The sequence below is a fragment of the Mesocricetus auratus genome, unplaced genomic scaffold (assembly GCF_017639785.1).
Source record: "Mesocricetus auratus isolate SY011 unplaced genomic scaffold, BCM_Maur_2.0 Super-Scaffold_4256, whole genome shotgun sequence".
Classification (NCBI taxonomy): Eukaryota; Metazoa; Chordata; class Mammalia; order Rodentia; family Cricetidae; genus Mesocricetus; species Mesocricetus auratus.
The window spans coordinates 85,761,878-85,780,730 of NW_024429182.1; the positions used below are offsets into that span (position 1 = coordinate 85,761,878).

The 18,853-nt window shown below is 39.0% G+C and overlaps 1 protein-coding gene across 1 annotated transcript; it reads left to right on the forward strand.

Moving 5' to 3' along the window:
• The first annotated feature begins 1,270 nt into the window (after positions 1-1,270).
• On the forward strand, positions 1,271-4,459 carry Pth (parathyroid hormone). Its single transcript, XM_013117487.3, has 3 exons — positions 1,271-1,425; positions 3,732-3,822; positions 3,934-4,459. The coding sequence occupies exons 1-3, from the start codon at positions 1,278-1,280 to the stop codon at positions 4,193-4,195; spliced, it is 501 nt and encodes a 166-aa protein (XP_012972941.2). The 5' UTR covers positions 1,271-1,277; the 3' UTR covers positions 4,196-4,459.
• Positions 4,460-18,853: the final 14,394 nt, after the last annotated feature.

Below are 18,853 nucleotides of genomic sequence, written 5' to 3' on the forward strand. Positions count from 1 at the left end.
AAAAAGTGCTGTAGGACATTAACTCCAGAAGAATACAGCAGTCTTCCAGAATCTTTTCAGAACTGAAGATTTCTTCCAACTTCATTGGGATCTCAGTCAGGGATACACAGAACTGAAATTGCCCCATCTACAGCATGGAGTATAATCTAAAACTTTAATCACTAAATACTAACGCTGCAGAAGATTTACTCTTAATGAGAAGGATTTCACTCCGTAAGTTCCTAAAAGAATGAAGTGTTAAGGAGTAATTTCAGTGTCCATTTAATTGCCATTTCAAATCTCATGTATTTCCAGACAATTAAATTTAACTCAAAGTAGTTTTGACTTACATTTTCTTATGGCTAAGGTTGTTGAACATTTCTTTACATGTTTCTCAGCCATTTGAGATTTCTCTATTGGGAATTCTGTTTAGATATATACCCCATTTTTAATGTTTGTTAAACATTAGTTAGTTGATGTCTAGTTTCTTGAGTTCTTTATATACTTTGGATATTAGCCGTCTATCAGATGCAGAGTACGTGAAAATGTTTTCCTATTCTGTAGGCTGCTGTTTGGTCCTATTGGTGGTGTTCTTTGCCTTGCAGAAGCTTTTCAGTTTCCTGGAGTCCCGTTTATTAATTGTGGATCTTAGTACCTGTGCTATTAGAGGCTGGCTTTAATATGGATTCTGGGAACTGAACTCAGGTCCTCACACTTGCACTTATTCAATGAACCATCAATCCATCTCCCTTGTAATATATATATATATAATACATAAAATATATTTTTGGAAAGATGATCAAAGATGATATGAATTAGTTGGAAATGGCTTGTAAAAAAAGCATGCTATATGATTTCTTAATGAGATAAGTGTAATCATTATAGTATGGCTATCATAAATAACAAATGTAGTTTAGGCTGTATTTTTAAATACTGGAATAACTTTATCATAAATATTTGGAAGACCTGGTGGGAAATGTCTTTAATCCCAGCACTCATGAAGCAGAGCCAAGGTAGATCTATGTGAGTTTCAGGCCAGCCAGGGTTACATTCATGAGACTCTGTCTCAAACATTTAAAAAGTATCATCAATTATGTTAGAATTTTCTAGGTGGTGTGATCGGTATTTGCTGAAACTCCTTTGGTAGGTCCTTTATTCAGCACCTTGCTCTTTATCTTCTATTATCTAATTATCTGAAACTTTAGAGGAGCGGGCACCGCCCAATGAGGGTATGTGGCTGCTCTGGTCCTATGGTTGAAATCCAAAGAACTGGGAGTGACATCATCTTTAACAATAAAATGCTCCTCTTGGTGAGCAAAAGCCTACATAAGAAATGCAGATTTGAGGAGCTGCAGTCCAGTTCATCCGCTGTGTCTTGTTCTCTCCAGCTTAATACAGCACCAGTTGGTGGCACTCTTAAAGGATCCTCTCTGAAGCCTTTGTATGGTAAGGAGTCTCTCAATTGCCCTTCTAGATTACGTGAGATTTCAATAATTGAACAAGTTTTTAATGCATACAATTTTCAACCAATATTATGCTACTTTCCATTGTAAAACATTAAGGGGAGGTGAATTTTGCTAAATATAAATGTAGCAATAAAATATATTTATGTTATGGCAAGAAAGTCATGAATCTTCTATTTTTATGATGAAAACTCTTGGAATACCTTTTTAAAAACTGCCTGAAAGTACAGAAAATTGATAATACTCTTTAATGACCTTATTATTATTCAAAAATTTGGAATAAAAAACAGGCTGGTGGAGAGACAATAATTCTGATGTAAAAAGTCAACAATGATTTACCATGTGGAGTGTATGTTTATTTTCCTGTAGGGTATCCTTATCTATATTTTAAACTTATTGATTCTAAGAGGCTTAGCCTGCATACTAAGGTTGCAATTTTTTCACTGTTGAATAGTCATTCCTTTTACACAGAGAAGAGCATTTTCTTTTTTTTATTTTATTTTATTTTTTTATTCTCCAGATTTATTTTGGTAAAAAAAATCAGATATAACCTTTCAAAAATTACATTAATGTTTAACATGCATTCAAATAACTTTCTTTTTTTCCAGTTTAAATTTAGATAAGAAACGAGGTTGCTTCACAAGTCAGTTCCAGGTCCCTCTCCCATTCCCTCCCTCCTCCCGTGCCCTCCCCCAACCCCCCCGTTATCCTCTCATTCCCCCAGGGAGGGTGAGGCCCTCCATGGGGGTGTCCATAGTCTGTCATTTCATATAGGGCAGGGCCTAGACCCTTCCCTAAGAGTTCAGGGTGAGAGTGCACCTCACATTGTTCTATGGGAGTCCAAAGTCCGTGTGTATACTTGGGATGGGTACTGATCTGCTGCCCAAGGCTCAATAGGTTCCCTAGGCCTCCTCACTGACACCCAAATTCAGGGGGTATTGATCAGTCCCATGCTGGATTCCCAGAGCATTTTCTAACCTGTGTGTGTTTAAGGATGCTTTATGGTTATTTAAGCTCTTTTCAAGGCATCCCTATATAAGAAGTTCATCTTCCTCAAAAGAACAAGAAATGAAGCAGAGATGTCACTAGATCACCTGAACTGATAGGACCAGACATCCATGCTTCTGTCCACTAGCTACAGAGCTTGTGACTGAGCCCCAACTTTCCTTTATTATCCACTGATAGCTGTACAGTGCACAGGGAGGAGAAATATTGCAGACTATAAAGTTTCTTACAGTACTTTAGAACTAGAAGTTATACTAAACCATAACTGTTAAGTTGAAGCTATAAGAAGCAGACACTCATTTTATTAAGGGTCAAAGCTCAAAGAACAATATATAAGAAATTAATTGGTTTTTAAATGTCTTGACACATACTTTGTGTGTGTGTGTGTGGGTGTGTGTATAATCACACATATGTGACTATGTATGTACATGTGAAGGCCAGAGGTCAATGTTGGATATCTTCTTCTACATTCTCCACCTATTTTTAAAGACTTTCCCAATGCTAGGGCTACAGGTACAGTGCTGCTGTGCTCAATATCTTTCTATGAGTGCTAGGGTCTGAACTCAGGTTCAAGCTTGTACAGCAAGAACTTTGCTAATTGGACCATTCTTCTAGCCATGACACATGTTTTTTCATTTTGAAATGTATGCATATTATTAATACAGTAAAGATACTAAAATCAAACCTTATAGTTAGACATGGTGGTGAATGCCTGCAATCCTAATGTGCCAGAGACCAAGGCAGGAAGATCAGAATTTGAAGGCTAACCTGGGCTACATAGCAAGAGCTTATTCAAAAGTAAAAATAAAACCCTACAAATTTATTATTTATGGTTATTATGATAGCATCTGAAAATAAGCTTAGTAATGAAAACAGTGTTTGAGCACTAAATAGTGGTAATTTACCTAACTAGTAGATTAGTGATTTTCAGGCCTATTATAAACACTTAGGTATAGCCAACAAAAATAATGGGAAGAAATAATAAAAACGCGCTCTTCATTCATCGTGTGTTTTAAATTTCATATTAAAATTTGCACAAAAATTCAGAAAGCTACCTAAGAAAGTCATGTACCCAATTTCCCTGCGTTATGTGTACATGGCATGTTACTAATGTATCCGTTATATAAAGAGGCTGATTCCAAAGACTCGGGGAAAAAAACAGCTCAATTGATCTCTGTGATGTTAGCTAACTGCTGGTTGCTTAGGTGGTTATGAAAAACAACTACTAGGACTTTAGCACACTGACAGTATTTTAAACTACCTCAATGTTGTTTCTCCTTTCAGTAAAGATGATGTCTGCAAAAGCCATGGCTAAAGTAACGATCATCATGCTGGCAGTCTGTCTTCTTACCCAAACAGATGGGAAACCTATTAAGTAAGTGTTTTAACCCATTCTGCACTGGGACGATGTGGACCTGAGGTTTTGTAGCAGGGTTTTAGGATGGGTAATGGGAAACTAATGGCCCCCTCTTCCTGCTCTTTCTAGGAAGAGAGCTGTCAGTGAAATACAACTTATGCACAACCTGGGCAAACACCTGGCCTCTGTGGAGCGGATGCAATGGCTGAGAAAGAAGCTGCAAGATGTACACAATTTTGTTAGCCTTGGAGTTCAAATGGCTGCCAGAGACAGCAGTTACCAGAGGCCCACCAAGAAGGAGGAAAATGCCCTTGTTGATGGCAATGCAAAAAGTCTTGGAGAGGGAGACAAAGCTAATGTGGATGTATTAGTTAAGGCTAAACCTCAGTAAAGGCTGACTTACTAGACTGTAAAGGGCACCATTATATGCTGCTACCTTTTCAGGCTTTGTGAAGATCACCAAGTGCCGATACTTCCAGTGTAATGAAAATCTGGAAATATTTTGATTTCACTTTTGCTCATTTATGGTCTCTTTCAATGATTCCATTTCAGTATGTTCTTCTTTTTCAAATATGTTACTGCAGAACTTATAAAGAATAAATTACACATGTCTTCTTTTCTCCTTGAACACAAAATAAAACTTTAGTAATCATGAGTCGAATAAGTAGTGATTCTTACTTGTTGTAACTATTTCTCAGGGCTGGAGTGTTGGCTCAGAAGTTAAAAGCACATGCTGCTCCCTCACATGACTTGGGCTGGTTCCCAGGACCCACACCAGGTGGTTTACAACCACCCTTAAGTCAAGGTCCAGGAAGATCCAATGCCCTTGGCCTCTGCCAGCACTAAACACTCATATGCACATACCCATCCATGTACATTCCCACATACATATAAGTAATTTAAATAGCGAAAAATCTAAATAAATCCCATGTCTCTTGTCACAATACATACTCTGGTGATTTTATTGAAATGAGTTTGTAAAACAACAAAAAAATTCCTTAACTTATTTATCTCATTTCGATATTTTGAACATTGTCTGTTTTTAATTCCAGAGTACTAAGTTCCCAAATTCACACTAGCTGGATATTTTTTTCTCCACCCTTTTTCAGGAAACCCAATGAAATACTTAGGAAATGGAATAAAAAGTGGTCTCAGACTTGACTACAAAGCACTCACATTACATAAACTAGTGTATGTCTATACTCTGAGCTCCAGACTGCACGGAATAAAAACACTGGGCTTATCTGTTATTTGCCAATCCTACTTAGTGTGCATTATGAGTGATGTACTCATTTATCTTCTATTGCACAGATATGATTCCACAGAGCCCCCAAATTTAAAAGCATAAGTTCATAAACACTTTGAGGACTTCTTAGTATGAAAAACACAATATACTACATGGGTGCAAACTATGGAGCCTATGGTATTTAGGTATGCGATATTGTACAAAATGTACAGTAATGGAAATATTCCATACTCTTCTGTCTGAAATGATAGTCACATTGATGTTCATCTAAAATGCGGCTAGTATTACTGTGAAAATTGATTTAACATTTTGTTTAATTAATTTCAGTATAAGATTGTGATCCCTATTGAACCTCCAAACTGTAGGTCATCCAAATACCTACAAGTTTTTCATTCCCATCCACTTAGTGTCATAAATTGAATATTATATATGCCTGTGATAAAAACTAACAAATTTGGTTTTTTTAAATAGTAAAATTTACTTTTTAGAAGCGTTTATTTAAACATGTGTATGCTTTATAAAGATAAAAAGCCTGGATATGGTGACATATGCCTTTGATCCCAGCACTCAGGAGGCAGAGGCAGGTAAAGCTCTGCAAGCCTGAGGCCAGCCTGGCCTATACATCAAGTTCCAGCCCAATCAGGTCTACATAATGAGAGCTGCTCACAAAAATAAAATGGACAGATGCTACTTATTATTCAGGTTATGCAGTAGAACTTTCTTGTCAGTCCCTCTTTGATCACAGAGCCCGTTTTGCCCACATTGTATTTCTTCTCTCATATCCAAATAACTTTTTTAGATTAACTTGTCTAATGTTATATTTTCAAATACTTTCTTTTGCAAGACATGGAATCAGTCTTTTTAGTCTAAGCCCAATCTTCCCATTTTCATGTTTAAATTAGTAAGCATCTAAATTAGTTTCAATAAGGAAATTGATATTAAAACAATCCAAAAGTATTTTAACCTAAATTAACTAAATACTAATTAATTAATTAATTGTGGGTTTTTTTTTTGAGACAGGGTCTTTCTATGTAGCTCTGGCTGTCCTGGAATCCTCTATAAAGACCAGGATGGCCTCAAACTCATCAAGATATGCCCACCTTGGCTTCCCCAGTGCTGAGATTAAAGGCATGGGTCACCTTTACATACCTAGATACTTCTTAACATAACATCCCCAGAATATGACTGCTGGGCATATGAAGAGGCTTGTAGGGTGGTCATGGGCTCCACTTCTACCACATCATCCTAGGTTTGTCTCCATTCTATGCAGCAAGGAGTATGGAAATATTTTGTGTGGACCAGATCTGGAAAAACTGATAATTCTCTTTTTAGACACAATTGCAAAATTAAAATTAATAGCTTTAGAACAAATTATTGTTTTTAGTACCTTTATTATCCTATCTAGCCCATCAGCACTGTAAGGTTCCTAATGAACTCTCATCTCTTTTTATGCTTTTTAAATAGATTGCATTTTCTCAGGATTTTTATGCAGCTCATGTTAATTTCTAAATACTATATAGATCTGTGTCTATCCTGAAAGGAACTTAAGGTTTTATTATTTTGCTAGTTGATAGTATTTTTGTGCAGAAGAATATTCAGTTTTCTTCTACATCCAATAATCTTGCTGGATTCCTTTATTCATTGAAACTATTATCTTTTGATAACATTTATTTTTCTAGACTGTTAATCACACAAATAATGGCATATTTATCTCTTTCCCCCCCTCTTATTACACATCTTTGTTTCTTATAGTTTTATCCAGTACCTATAATTTCTTATTTTTAGTTTATGAGGGATGCTACTGTTGTTCCTTAATCTGTTCTTGACCTTAAAATTGATGTGTCAATAATTTCTCCAGAGAAGAAGGCCCTTAAGACACTATCACATTCCCTTTCGTAACTGCTCTGCAAAGGGCTCTTTGGAAATATAAAGCAGCACTGAACTTTATAAAATGCTTTCCTATAAACACATATAATTTTCACTTTCGGTATGTTAATTTTGTAAAGTAAATAATTTATATGGTTATAATTAAATGCTCATAACACAAATTAGTTATTTTTAGCTTTATAACCACTTTATTTATTCTGGTTTTCAAGAGAGGGTTTTTCTGTGTAGTTCTGGCTGTCCTGGAACTTGCTCTGTAAACCAGGGTGGCCTTCAACTCAGAGTTCTGCCTGACTCTGCTTCCTGAGTCCTGGGATTAAAGGCAAGCACCACCACTACCTGACTTATAACCACTTTATTAAAGAATCCTTGAAATATAATATAAATTTATATTTCACTTTCAATTTTAAGCTAACAAAGAATGAAGTCGTGACTTTTGCAGGAAAGTGGATACAACTGTAGATCATGTTAAACAAAATAAATCAGGCTAAAAGACAGGCATCTCATATGCAGGATGTAGAAATGTGTTTATTTATACCACCAGAATTATGAAAGAACCAGAATTATAAGAGGGCAAATATAGATCTATGGGGAGGGGCAATAGGAGAAGATTATGGAATACACATCTATTTTCATAAATAGTGAGGTTTATTGTGTATAACCCACAATCTTATAAAATATATACACTTTGTTTAAAAGATTGTATTTGTGTATAAGGGTATATGTATGGCTAGAGCTGAAGTTACAAGCAGCTGTGAGCTGCCTGATGAGGGTGTTGGAGTTTGAACTCAGGTCCTCTGGAAGAACAGTAAGTGCTCTTACTGCTGAGCTATCTCTACAGTCTCACTTTTAAAAAAGAAAAATATAAAAATGAGCATCCACTTTTTCACTCTTGAGATTATGTAATTAGCATAATGCTAGTACCTTAGATTTTTGATCATACATAACCTTTAAAAAATCATATTCTTACTTTAATGTTTATCATTATTCTTTTGGTTTTTATTCTAGTTAACCACATACATGCATTTTTAAAACTGGAACATCTAATTATATATTTTCAAGTATCTGTCTTTGTGAATCACGGAGTCTCTCTTTCCTATATTCCTTTTCTCACCATCTACCATAGCTAAGCCCACTATTTTCCATTTTAAAGGTTTTTGTTTGGTTTTTGCTAGTTAGTATCCACTATAACAAAGTCATATATATGAATTAATCTGGATAATAAATTGCTTTAAAAATAAATTCTAGACTCAAGGGAGAGGTGAGTTTGGGCCCCTGTCTCAGGCCCAATTTGCACTTGCCCACTCTGGGATCTCCTGGCCTGGTGGCTTCAGGCAGGTGACTAGCCCCCTATGGACCAAACAACTGCAACTGTGCTGATATCCCTGTGCTAGTCCTGCTTCCACCCACTATAAGAGGGAGTGCCTTAGACCCACCTGCATCCACCCACCGTGAGACCCATCAGAGTATTAGACCTGCTTGCACCTACCAGAAGAGAACCTTGGACCCGTACCCACCAGGAGAAGAAGATACCGCACTTACACCCACTGGAAGAAGGGATGGGAAGATGACAATATAGGAACACATCCAGCAACAGAAAAACCAATATGACGCCACAAGAGTCTAGGGACTCTACACCAGCAAGACCTGAACACTCCAACACAGATGAAGCAGAAGAGAATATCCTTAAAAACAACCTCATGAAGTTGTTAGAGACCCTAAAAGAGGAAATGAGAAAACCCTTTAAAAAAAATGGAAGAAAAAACAAACCAAAAGTTGCAAGAGACAATTCAAACAGTGCAAGGTTTGCAAGCTGAAATAGAGACAATAAAAAAAAAAACCCACAGCCTGAAGGAATGCTGGAATTAGAAAAGGTGACTAAATGATCAGGAACTACAGATGCAAGCATAACCAACAGAATACAAGAGTTGGAAGACAGAATCTCAGGCATTGAAGATTCACTAGGAGAAATAGATTCATCAACCAAAGAAAATCTTAAGTCCAACAAATCTCTAATACAAAATATCCAGGAAATATGGGACACTGTGAAAAGGCCAAATCTAAGAATAGTAGAGATAGAAGGTGAAGAAACCCAACTCAAAGGTGCAGAAAACATATTCAACACAATCACAAAAGAAAACTTCCCCAACCTAAAGAAAGAAATGCCAATGAATGTACAATAAACCTACAGAACACCAGATAGAGTAGACCACAAAACAAAAAGTCCCCTTGGCACATAATAATCAAAACCCCAAACATACAGAATAAGGAAAGAATATTAAGAGCAGCAAAGGAAAAAGGCCAAGTAACATATAAAGGCAAACCTATCAGAATTACACTTGACCTCTCCATGGAAACTGTGAAAGCCAGAAGGTCTTGGATAGACATTCTACAAACACTAAGAGACCACGATGCCAGACCAGACTACTATACTCAGCAAAACTTTCAATCACTATAGATACAGAAAATAACATATTCCATGACAAAACCAGATTTAAACAATACATATCCACTAATCTAGCCCTACATAAAGCACTGGAAGGAAAACTCCAACCTAAGAAATTTAACTACACTCACAAAAACATAGGCAATAGATAATCCCACTTTACCAAAAGTCAAAAGAAAAATCAGGGTAAATCCACACACAGTGCCACCACCACCAACAAATCCAAAACAATCAAGAATTAACAGTCAATGCTCCTTAGTTTCCTTCAATATTAATGGTCTTAACTTGCCTATAAAAAGACACAGGCTTACAGAATGGATACGAATACAGAAGCCATCCTTCTGCTACATACAGGAAACACACCTCCACTTCAAAGACAGACATTACCTCTGAGTAAAGGGTTGGGATAAGATTTTCCAATCAAATGGACCCAAGAAACAAGCTGGTGCAACTATCCTAATATCTAACAAATTTTGACTTAAAACTAAAATCAATCAAAAGAGACGAAGAAGGTGATTTCATATCCATCACAGGAAAAATCCATAAGGAAGGAGTCTCAATTCTGAACATCTATGCTCCAAATAAAAAGGCACCCACTTTTGTAAAAGAAATATTACTAAAATTCAAATCACACCTAAGACCTCACACAGTTATAGTGGGAGATTTCAATACCCCACTCTTACCACTAGACAGGACCACCAGACAGAAACCTAACAAAGAAACAAAAGAACTAACAGAAGTTACAATCAATTGGGTTTAACAGACATCTGTAGAACATTCCATCCAAACACAAAAGAATATACCTTCTTCTCAGCGCCACATGGAACTGTCTTTAAAATCAACCACATACTCAGCAACATAGAAAAATCCACAAGTACAAAAAAAAATGGAATAATCCCATGTATCTTGTTTTTTGTTTTTTTCCGAGACAGGGTTTCTCTATGGCTTTGGAGGTTGTCCTGGAACTAGCTTTTTGTAGACCAGGCTGGTCTTGAACTCACAGAGATCCGCCTGCCTCTGCCTCCCAAGTGCTGGGATTAAAGGCATGCACCACCAACGCCCGGCTAATTCCCTGTATCTTATCAGACAACCAGAATTCAACAACAAAAATTGCAGAAACCCTACAAACTCATGGAAATTGAACAACGCACAATTGCACCATTACTGGGTCAAGGAAGAAATTTTAAAAAAGAAATTAAAAGCTTCCTAGAATTCAATGAAAATGAAGACAAACATACCCAAACTTATGAGACATTTTGAAAACACTACTAAGAATTCATAGCACTAAGTGCCCACATGAAGAAACTGGAGAATAGTCACACTAGAGAATTAACAGCACAACTGAAAGTTCTAGAACAAAAAGAAGCAAACTCACCACTGAGTAGACACAGGGAAATAATCAGGGCTGAAATCAATAACGTAGAAACAAAGAAAACATTACAAAGAATCAATGTAACAAAGAGTTTGTTTTTTGAGAAAATCAGCAAGATAGACAAACCTTTATTCAAATTAACCAAAAGGCAGAGAGAGAACATGCCAGTTAACAAAATCAGGAATGAAATGGTGACATAACAACAGACACTGAGGAAATCCAGAGAATCATCAGGTCATACTTTGAAAACCTTTACTCCACAAAATATGTATTACTCAGCTGGAAAAAAAACACAATGGAATCTTGAAATTTGCAGGCAAATGGATGAACCTAGAAGAAACCATCTTGAGTGAGGTAACCCAGTCACAAAAAGACAAACATGGTATGTACTCACTCATAAATGGATTTTAGACACAGAGCAAAGGATTACCAGCCCACAATTCACACTGCCAGAGAAGCTAGGAAACAAGGAGGATACTAAGAGAGACATACATGGTCCCCCAGAGAAGGGGAAAGGGATATGATCTCCTGAGCAAATTAGGAGCATGAGGGAAGGGGAGAGGGAGCTAGGAGAAAGAGAAGGGGAGAAGAGGAGGGGAGAGGAGGACATGGGGGAGCAGGAAGATTGAGTGGGGGGAGAAGAATAGAGGAGAGCAAAATAAGAGATACCACAATAGAGGGAGCCATTATAGGTTTAAAGAGAAATCTAGCACTAGGGAAATGTTCAGAGATCTACAAGGATGACCCCAACTAACAATCTAAGCAATAGTGGAGAGATTACCTTAAATGCCCTTCTCTGATAATAAGATTGATAATTACCTTATATGCCATTCTAGAGCCTTCATCCAGTAGCTGATGGAAGCAGAAACAGACACCCACAGCTAAATAGTGAACTGAACTCCAGTAATTCAGGTGCAGAGAGGGAGGAGTGATGAGCTAAGGAGTCAAGACTAGGGTGGTGAAACCCACAGAAACAGCTGACCTGAACAAGGGGGAGCTCATGGACCCCATAGGACTGATCCAGATCCCCTGAATGTGGGTGTCAGTGAGGAGGTCTTGGCAATCTATGGGGCCTCTGGTGGTAGATCAGTATTTATCCCAACATATGAATGGACTTTGGGAGCCCATTCCACACAGAGGGATACTGTCTCAGCCTAGACACATACAGGAGGGTCTAGACCCAGCTCCAAATGATATCAAGATGCCCCATGAAAGGCCTTACCCTCCCTGGGAAGCAGAAAGGGAACGGATAGGGGATGGGGGACAGGAGAGAAGGGGAGGGAGAGGGAGCTGGGATTGGCATGTAAAGCAAGCTTGTTTCTAATTTAAATAAAAATAGAAACAAAAAGAATGAATTCTAGGTTGGGATGAGGCCCACATGCTGGCAGAAGCTTTCCACCAGCTCAATTACCCTGCCTGCTTTTCAGTTGCCCACCCTCTATCCCCATACCTTGGATTATGTGAACTCAGTTTCACCCTTCCTTCTTTGGAGATGGCTGGACTCCTTTTTGCATCAGAGGCTACCTGGATCAACCCTTGAAGGACAATGTTCCACACTTGGAAACCACCCTTTTCACTGGTGACATCCTTTTGTTTCTTGACTGCTGTCTCAGGGCCAAACACCCTGGCCGGGGAAGAATGATACATCAGAAATCAAGTGATCCAGTGTGCCTAGGCTCAAAGATTGCAATGAGCACTTTGCTGACCATAGGCTTAGGCTCATAATTCTCTATTATTATCCTCCTTGGTTCAGAGAGTAGAATGATCACTCCTTCACTGACCAAATTCCCCATTGTCTAAATTTCTTAATATGTCCTCATCTAACCATTCTTTTCTCCATGATAGTCTCTGGTGACCCTCTCCCATCCAAAATACTGGTAGGGTGACTGGGGATTCTCCTTCTTTTCTTTCTTTAAAAGAAGGTCTGTGATCTGTTTCTCTTCTCAGTCACAGATTCACCCAGAAGCAGCTTCTAATCTGTCACCTTCCCCTGAAAATCCAAATGTCTTGCTTCATAAACATCCTGAGATTGAGACAATAGATTATGACTAGGGTATAATTCAGTGTTTAGAGCATGTACTTAAGGATGTTGCACTCTCAGACATGTAGGAAATACCACTTGACTTGCACATTAGACACCCCTACATACACAAATCAAGGATTCTTTGTTTTATTTTATTTTATTTTTTTATTCTCCAGATTTATTTTGGTAAAAAAAAATCAGATATAACCTTTCAAAAATTACATTAATGTTTAACATGCATTCAAATAACTTTCTTTTTTTTTTCCAGTTTAAATTTAGATAAGAAACGAGGTTGCTTCACAAGTCAGTTCCAGGTCCCTCTCCCATTCCCTCCCCTCCTCCCGTGCCCTCCCCCCAACCTCCCCCCCCCCCGTTATCCCCTCATTCCCCCAGGGAGGGTGAGGCCCTCCATGGGGGTGTCTATAGTCTGTCATTTCATATAGGACAGGGCCTAGACCCTTCCCTAAGAGTTCAGGGTGAGAGTGCACCTCACATTATTCTATGGGAGTCCAAAGTCCATGTGTATACTTGGGATGGGTACTGATCTGCTGCCCAAGGCTCAATAGGTTCCCTAGGCCTCCTCACTGACACCCAAATTCAGGGGGTATTGATCAGTCCCATGCTGCATCAGCCTGGGATTCAAGAGTTAACCTTTGTCTGGTCAGCTGTTTCTGGGGGTTAAACCAGCCCAGTCTTAATCCCTTTGATCATCAGTCCTCCCTCTCTGTTACTGGCTTTCTTGAGTTCAGCTCAGTACTTAACCAAGGGAGTCTGCCTGTTCTTCGATCAGCCACTAAATGAAGTTTCTGTTTCCCAGACTCTCTGGCCATAGGATTGTAGGCTGGCACTCCCCACATCTATGTCTAAAATCCATATATGAGAGAGTACATGCCATGTTTCTCTTTTTGTGACTGGGTTACCTCACTCAGGATGGTTTCTTCTAATGTCATCCATTTGCCTTCGAATCTCATGATTCCATTCTTTTTTTCTGCTGAATAGTACTCCATTGTGTAGATGTACCACATTTTCTCTATCCACTCTTCGGGTGAGGGACATCTAGGTTGCTTCCAAGTTCTGGCTATTACAAATAAAGCTGCTATGAACATAGTGGAACAGACATCTTTGTTGTATGAATGGGCATCTTTTGGATATATGCCTAAGAGTGGAGTTGCTGGGTCTTGTGGTAGGTTTATTCCCATTTTTCTGAGGAATCTCCATACTGATTTCCAAAGTGGCTGAACCAGTTGGCACTCCCACCAGCAATGGAGGAGTGTCCCCCTTTCACCACATCCTCTCCAGCATAAATTGTCATTGGTGTTTTTGATTTTAGCCATTCTGACAGGAGTGAGATGGTATCTCAGAGTTGTTTTGATTTGCATTTCCCGGATGGCTAAGGATGTTGAGCACTTTCTCAAGTGCCTCTCAGCCATTTTAGACTCCTCTATTGAAAACTCTCTATTTAGTTCTGCAGCCCACTTTTTAATAGGGTCCTTTGGTGTTTTGGAGACTTGCTTCTTGAGTTCTTTGTAAATTTTGGAGATCAACCCTCTGTCAGATGTGGGATTAGTGAATATTTTTCCCATTCTGTGGGCTGCCTTTTTGTCTTGCTGACTGTGTCCTTTGCCTTACAGAAGCTTCTCAGTTTCAGTAGGTCCCATTTATTAATTGTTGATCTCACTGTCTGTGCTACTGGTGTTATGTTCAGGAAGCTGTCTCCTGTACCAATTCGTTCAAGGGTACCACCCACTTTCTCTTCTAAGAGGTTCAGTGTGGCTGGATTTATGTTGAGGTCTTTGATCCATTTGGACTTAAGTTTTGTGCATGGCGATAAACATGGATCGATCCACATTCTTCTACATGCCAGTCTCCAATTATGCCAGCACCATTTGTTGAAGATGCTTTCTTTAGTCCATTGTATATTTTTAGCTTCTTTGTCAAAGATCAGATGTTCGTACGTGTGTGGGTTAATACCTGGGTTTTCAATTCGATTCCATTGGTCTACCTGTCTATTTTTGTGCCAATACCAAGCTGTTTTCAGGACTATAGCTCTGTAATAGAGCTTGAGGTCAGGGATGGTGATGCCTCCGGACGTTGCCTTGTTGAACAGGGTTGTTTTGGCTATCCTGGGTCTTTTGTTTTTCCATACAAAATTGATTATTGTTCTTTCAAGGTCTGTGAAGAATTGTGCTGGGATTTTAATGGGGATTGCATTGAATCTGTAGATTGCTTTTGGCAGGATTGCCATTTTTACTACACTGACCCTACCTATCCAAGAGCATGGGAGATCTTTCCATTTTCTGAGGGCTTCTTTAATTTCTTTCTTTAAAGATTCAAAGTTCTTACGATACAGGTCTTTCACTTGTTTGGTTAGCGTTACCCCAAGGTATTTTATGTTGTTTGTGGCCATTGTAAAGGGTGATGTTTCTCTGATTTCTCTTTCAGCCCTTTTATCATCTGTATATAGTAGGGCTACTGATTTTCTTGAGTTGATCTTGTAGCCTGCCACTTTGCTGAAGGTGTTAATCAGCTGTAAGAGTTCCCTGGTAGAGTTCTTTGGGTCATTGATGTAAACTATCATATCGTCTACAAACAGTGAAAGTTTGACCTCTTCCTTCCCAATTTGTATCCCCTTGATCCCCCTTTGTTGTCGTATGGCAATAGCTAGAACTTCAAGTACCATGTTGAAAAGGTATGGAGAGAGTGACAAATCAAGGATTCTTAAGTGAAAACTTTGTCCATAGGTTGCAAAGCTTTGACCAGCATTAGCTCCTAGTAAATTAAAAAAAATTTAAAGGTTTCTAAAATGAATGTAATGTCAAAACAAACAGGCCAGCTCAGCACTCCACTAGTCAGCACCAGAGAGAATGGTAGGAAACACAAGGGAGCCCAGCTAAAAGCATACATCCATCTAGCAGATTCCAAGAGACACACATAGAGGCTTCTCCAATTGTTGTTTTAGAATTAGCTTCTTTTTCTCACCTTTTAATGTTCTGGTAATTTCATATATGATTTCAAAGTATTTAGATCATATTCACCCTCATCCTCCTTTCGACTACTCTGGAACACAAACACTACCCCCCTCCTATGCCATGTTCTTTCCAACTTCATGTTATCCTCTTCCCTCCTCTTATATTCCAAATTTAACTAATGCTACTAGCTATGGCATGCACATGGGTGGAGGGTGCCATCTACTGGAGTATAGGTAACCTACCACAGACTAGGCCACTGAAGAAACTGTACCCAGCCACTCCAGGAACATCAATGGCCAAGGTAGAGGTGGGTCCCTTCCCTCTTTACTCTGGAGCAGTGACTGGCTTGATCTTGGACAGTTTTAATGCTGGCAACCACAGGTTCTAGGAGCCATATTCAGAAGACCTTTTGCAACAATGTCCCCATGTCCCTGAATTTTCCAATTTTTCTCACTTTTCTGCAAGGTTCCCTGATCTTTTGAAGTGGTGAGATACAGATGTCCTGTTCAGGGCTGAGCATACTGCAGTTTGGCCTGTTGTGATTTTTTTTATGTTAGCCACCATAGAAGCCTCTCTGATGAGAAGTGAGAGCTGTACCATGGATGTAAGTACTTATAAGGCAGTTTGATACTGTGTTCTTTTACTAAAACAGTGCCAGTAGGACCTATGACTCCCCAACCACAGGTTCTTGGCAATAAAGATTATAAATTATTATAATCTACAATATTACACAGGAGTTCCCTCATGTGGAGTGGGATGTTAAGTCCAATTAGGAAGCTGTTGGTTACCCAATAACATTCTTGTCATTATTGAACCAATGGGCATGTCTTGTCAGGCCATAAATTATTGGAGCTTGCAGTAGTCACGACTGAGAAGACTTTTTTCTCCCCTAGGAACCTGCAAAACATATTCTAGCACTATGAAAGCTATTCAGAAAGGATGATGCTTCCAAGTGAGTATCAGCCTGATTTCTCTATGTTCTGCCATCAAATATGTGGTGTCTTAGGCAATCAAGCTCTAGAGAGTAACCAAGAGCAATGGTGATAACCTATATTCTTTGGGTAGCTGTTTTTATTTGCAAAGAGCTATCTTTTCCTTCATCTTTAGTTTAAATGTTTTCTTTTTATTATTAAACAAAATATTTGTGTCTTGTGCTTTTTCCATATGTTCCTTTTTGAAAAAAATTATTTTTTTCTAGCTGAGTTTGGTGGTGAACACCTTTAATCCTGCACTTGGGAGACAAAACAGGCAAATCTCTGTGATTTAAAGGCCAGTATGGTCTACAGAGTGAGTTCACAAGTATGTTTTTTTTTTTGTTTGTTTTTTATGAGACAGGGGTTCTCTGTATTGTTTTGGAGGCTGTCGGTCCAGCCTGGCCTCGAACTCACAGAGATCTGCCTGCCTCTGCCTCCCGAGTGCTGAGATTAAAGGCGTGCGCCACCACCGCCCGGCAAGTTCACTTGTTTTCCCACTTCCCTTTTCTCCTCCCACCCCTTCCCATGCTTTCCAATTCATGTCCCTTAGCTTTAATTGTGTTGTGGACACATACACACACACACACACACACACACACACACACACTCCCTCCCTCCCTCCCTCTCTTCTTCCCTCCCTCCCTCCTTCCCTCCCCCCCTCTCCTAAATATATAAATACAACTTTCTCTGTCCATGTAATATTACTTGTATGATTTCAGAGCTGACCATTTGATATTGGATAACCAACTTGGGGCTCTTCACTGAGGAAGGCTATTTCTCCTACTCTCAGCATTTTTTAGTTGCCTATATTTATCTATGGTTGAGGCCCCATGAAATATTCCCCTTTCATGTTAGCATGTCTATTGGTGTCATCCTTGTTCAGGTTTTGCTTAGGCAACCATGTTGATGAGACTTCATGAGTATAGTTTATCTGACATTCTTAGATGAGGAAATGTAAAAAAACAAAAACAAATAAAATAACCCTTCTAGTTCCTCTGGCTTTCACAACCTTTCTGTCCCTCAGCAGCTATGATCTCTCAGCCTTAGATGCAGGAGTTGTGTTGCAGATGTATCAGTTGGAGCTGGGCAACCATTATGATCACTTGTTCTCTGCATTTTGATTGGCTTTGGTGTTCTGTAATGATCTTCATGTGTTGCCAAGAGATACTTCTTTGATGAGGGATAAAATACTTATTTGTGAGTATAAGGATAAATACTTAGTATATACTTAAGAATTATGCTGGAATAATGGCAGATATAAGTTCTTCCCAAGATCTCTGACCTCACTAGACTCAGGTAGTTGGCTAGGTTTCCAGTACCAGGCATGATGTCCCTCTTATTGAGCATGCCTTAAAAAACACACACAAAAAACCAGTAACACAATAAAAAAAATTGGTTAGCTGCTCAGCACAGCAGGCTGGCCACCTTAGCAATACTAACATGGTGCTGAAGATGTGGAGGACTCCTGGAGAGCTGCTGGCTTTTCTTCAATGTTAGAGGGTTGTAAATGTTCTTATGTCGATGAAGGATGGCAGTAGTAACAGGAGAAGCTCACTACAGGTACACCAACAAGAAGCAAAGGTAGGTGCAGTACTGCTTTCTCCTCAGATCTCTTTACACCTGGGCAGCTACAGGAAGGTGATGCCACCCTCTGGGCAGGTCATCTCCCTTCAAGTAATTCTTCCAGGAAATGGCCTCTGAGAATCAAGATTCATCATCACATTTCATGCCCTTTGTCCCAGAAAACAAACCTTTTTCTTAAGTCCAAGAGGATGAAGGTTCCTCTCCATGGGACAGAGAATATCCCACTTCTGGGGCTGCAGATAGAAGGAGATGACCTTTCAGCATAAAGATCTTTGGAGTTGAACTCTCAGCAGCTATATTTACCTGCAAATTCTGTCACAAATGGCAGAGGGGCTCTGAGAAATTACTGGAAGTAATGGTTGCTAGGGAGAGCAAGTAATTTTCTTCAGTTGTCTAGTAAGTTGCCCTTTCTGTCTATCACCCTCCGCATTTGGTTTGAGATTCTGTGTATGCTACACAAACACTCTTCTAATGAATTAATCCGTAGCCTTAGATGCAATCTTTCATATTTCTGACCTCTCCATAGCCATTACTTGTTCACATAACCCAAC

Excerpts from the sequence above, each read along its gene's own strand:
- Pth (XM_013117487.3), top strand. The coding sequence starts at position 1,278 with ATGCTCCTCTTGGTGAGCAAAAGCCTACATAAGAAATGCAGATTTGAG. Across the intron at positions 1,426-3,731 it reads CTCTCTGAAGCCTTTGTATG|TAAAGATGATGTCTGCAAAA; the intron begins GTAAGGAGTCTC and ends TTCTCCTTTCAG. Across the intron at positions 3,823-3,933 it reads ACAGATGGGAAACCTATTAA|GAAGAGAGCTGTCAGTGAAA; the intron begins GTAAGTGTTTTA and ends TGCTCTTTCTAG.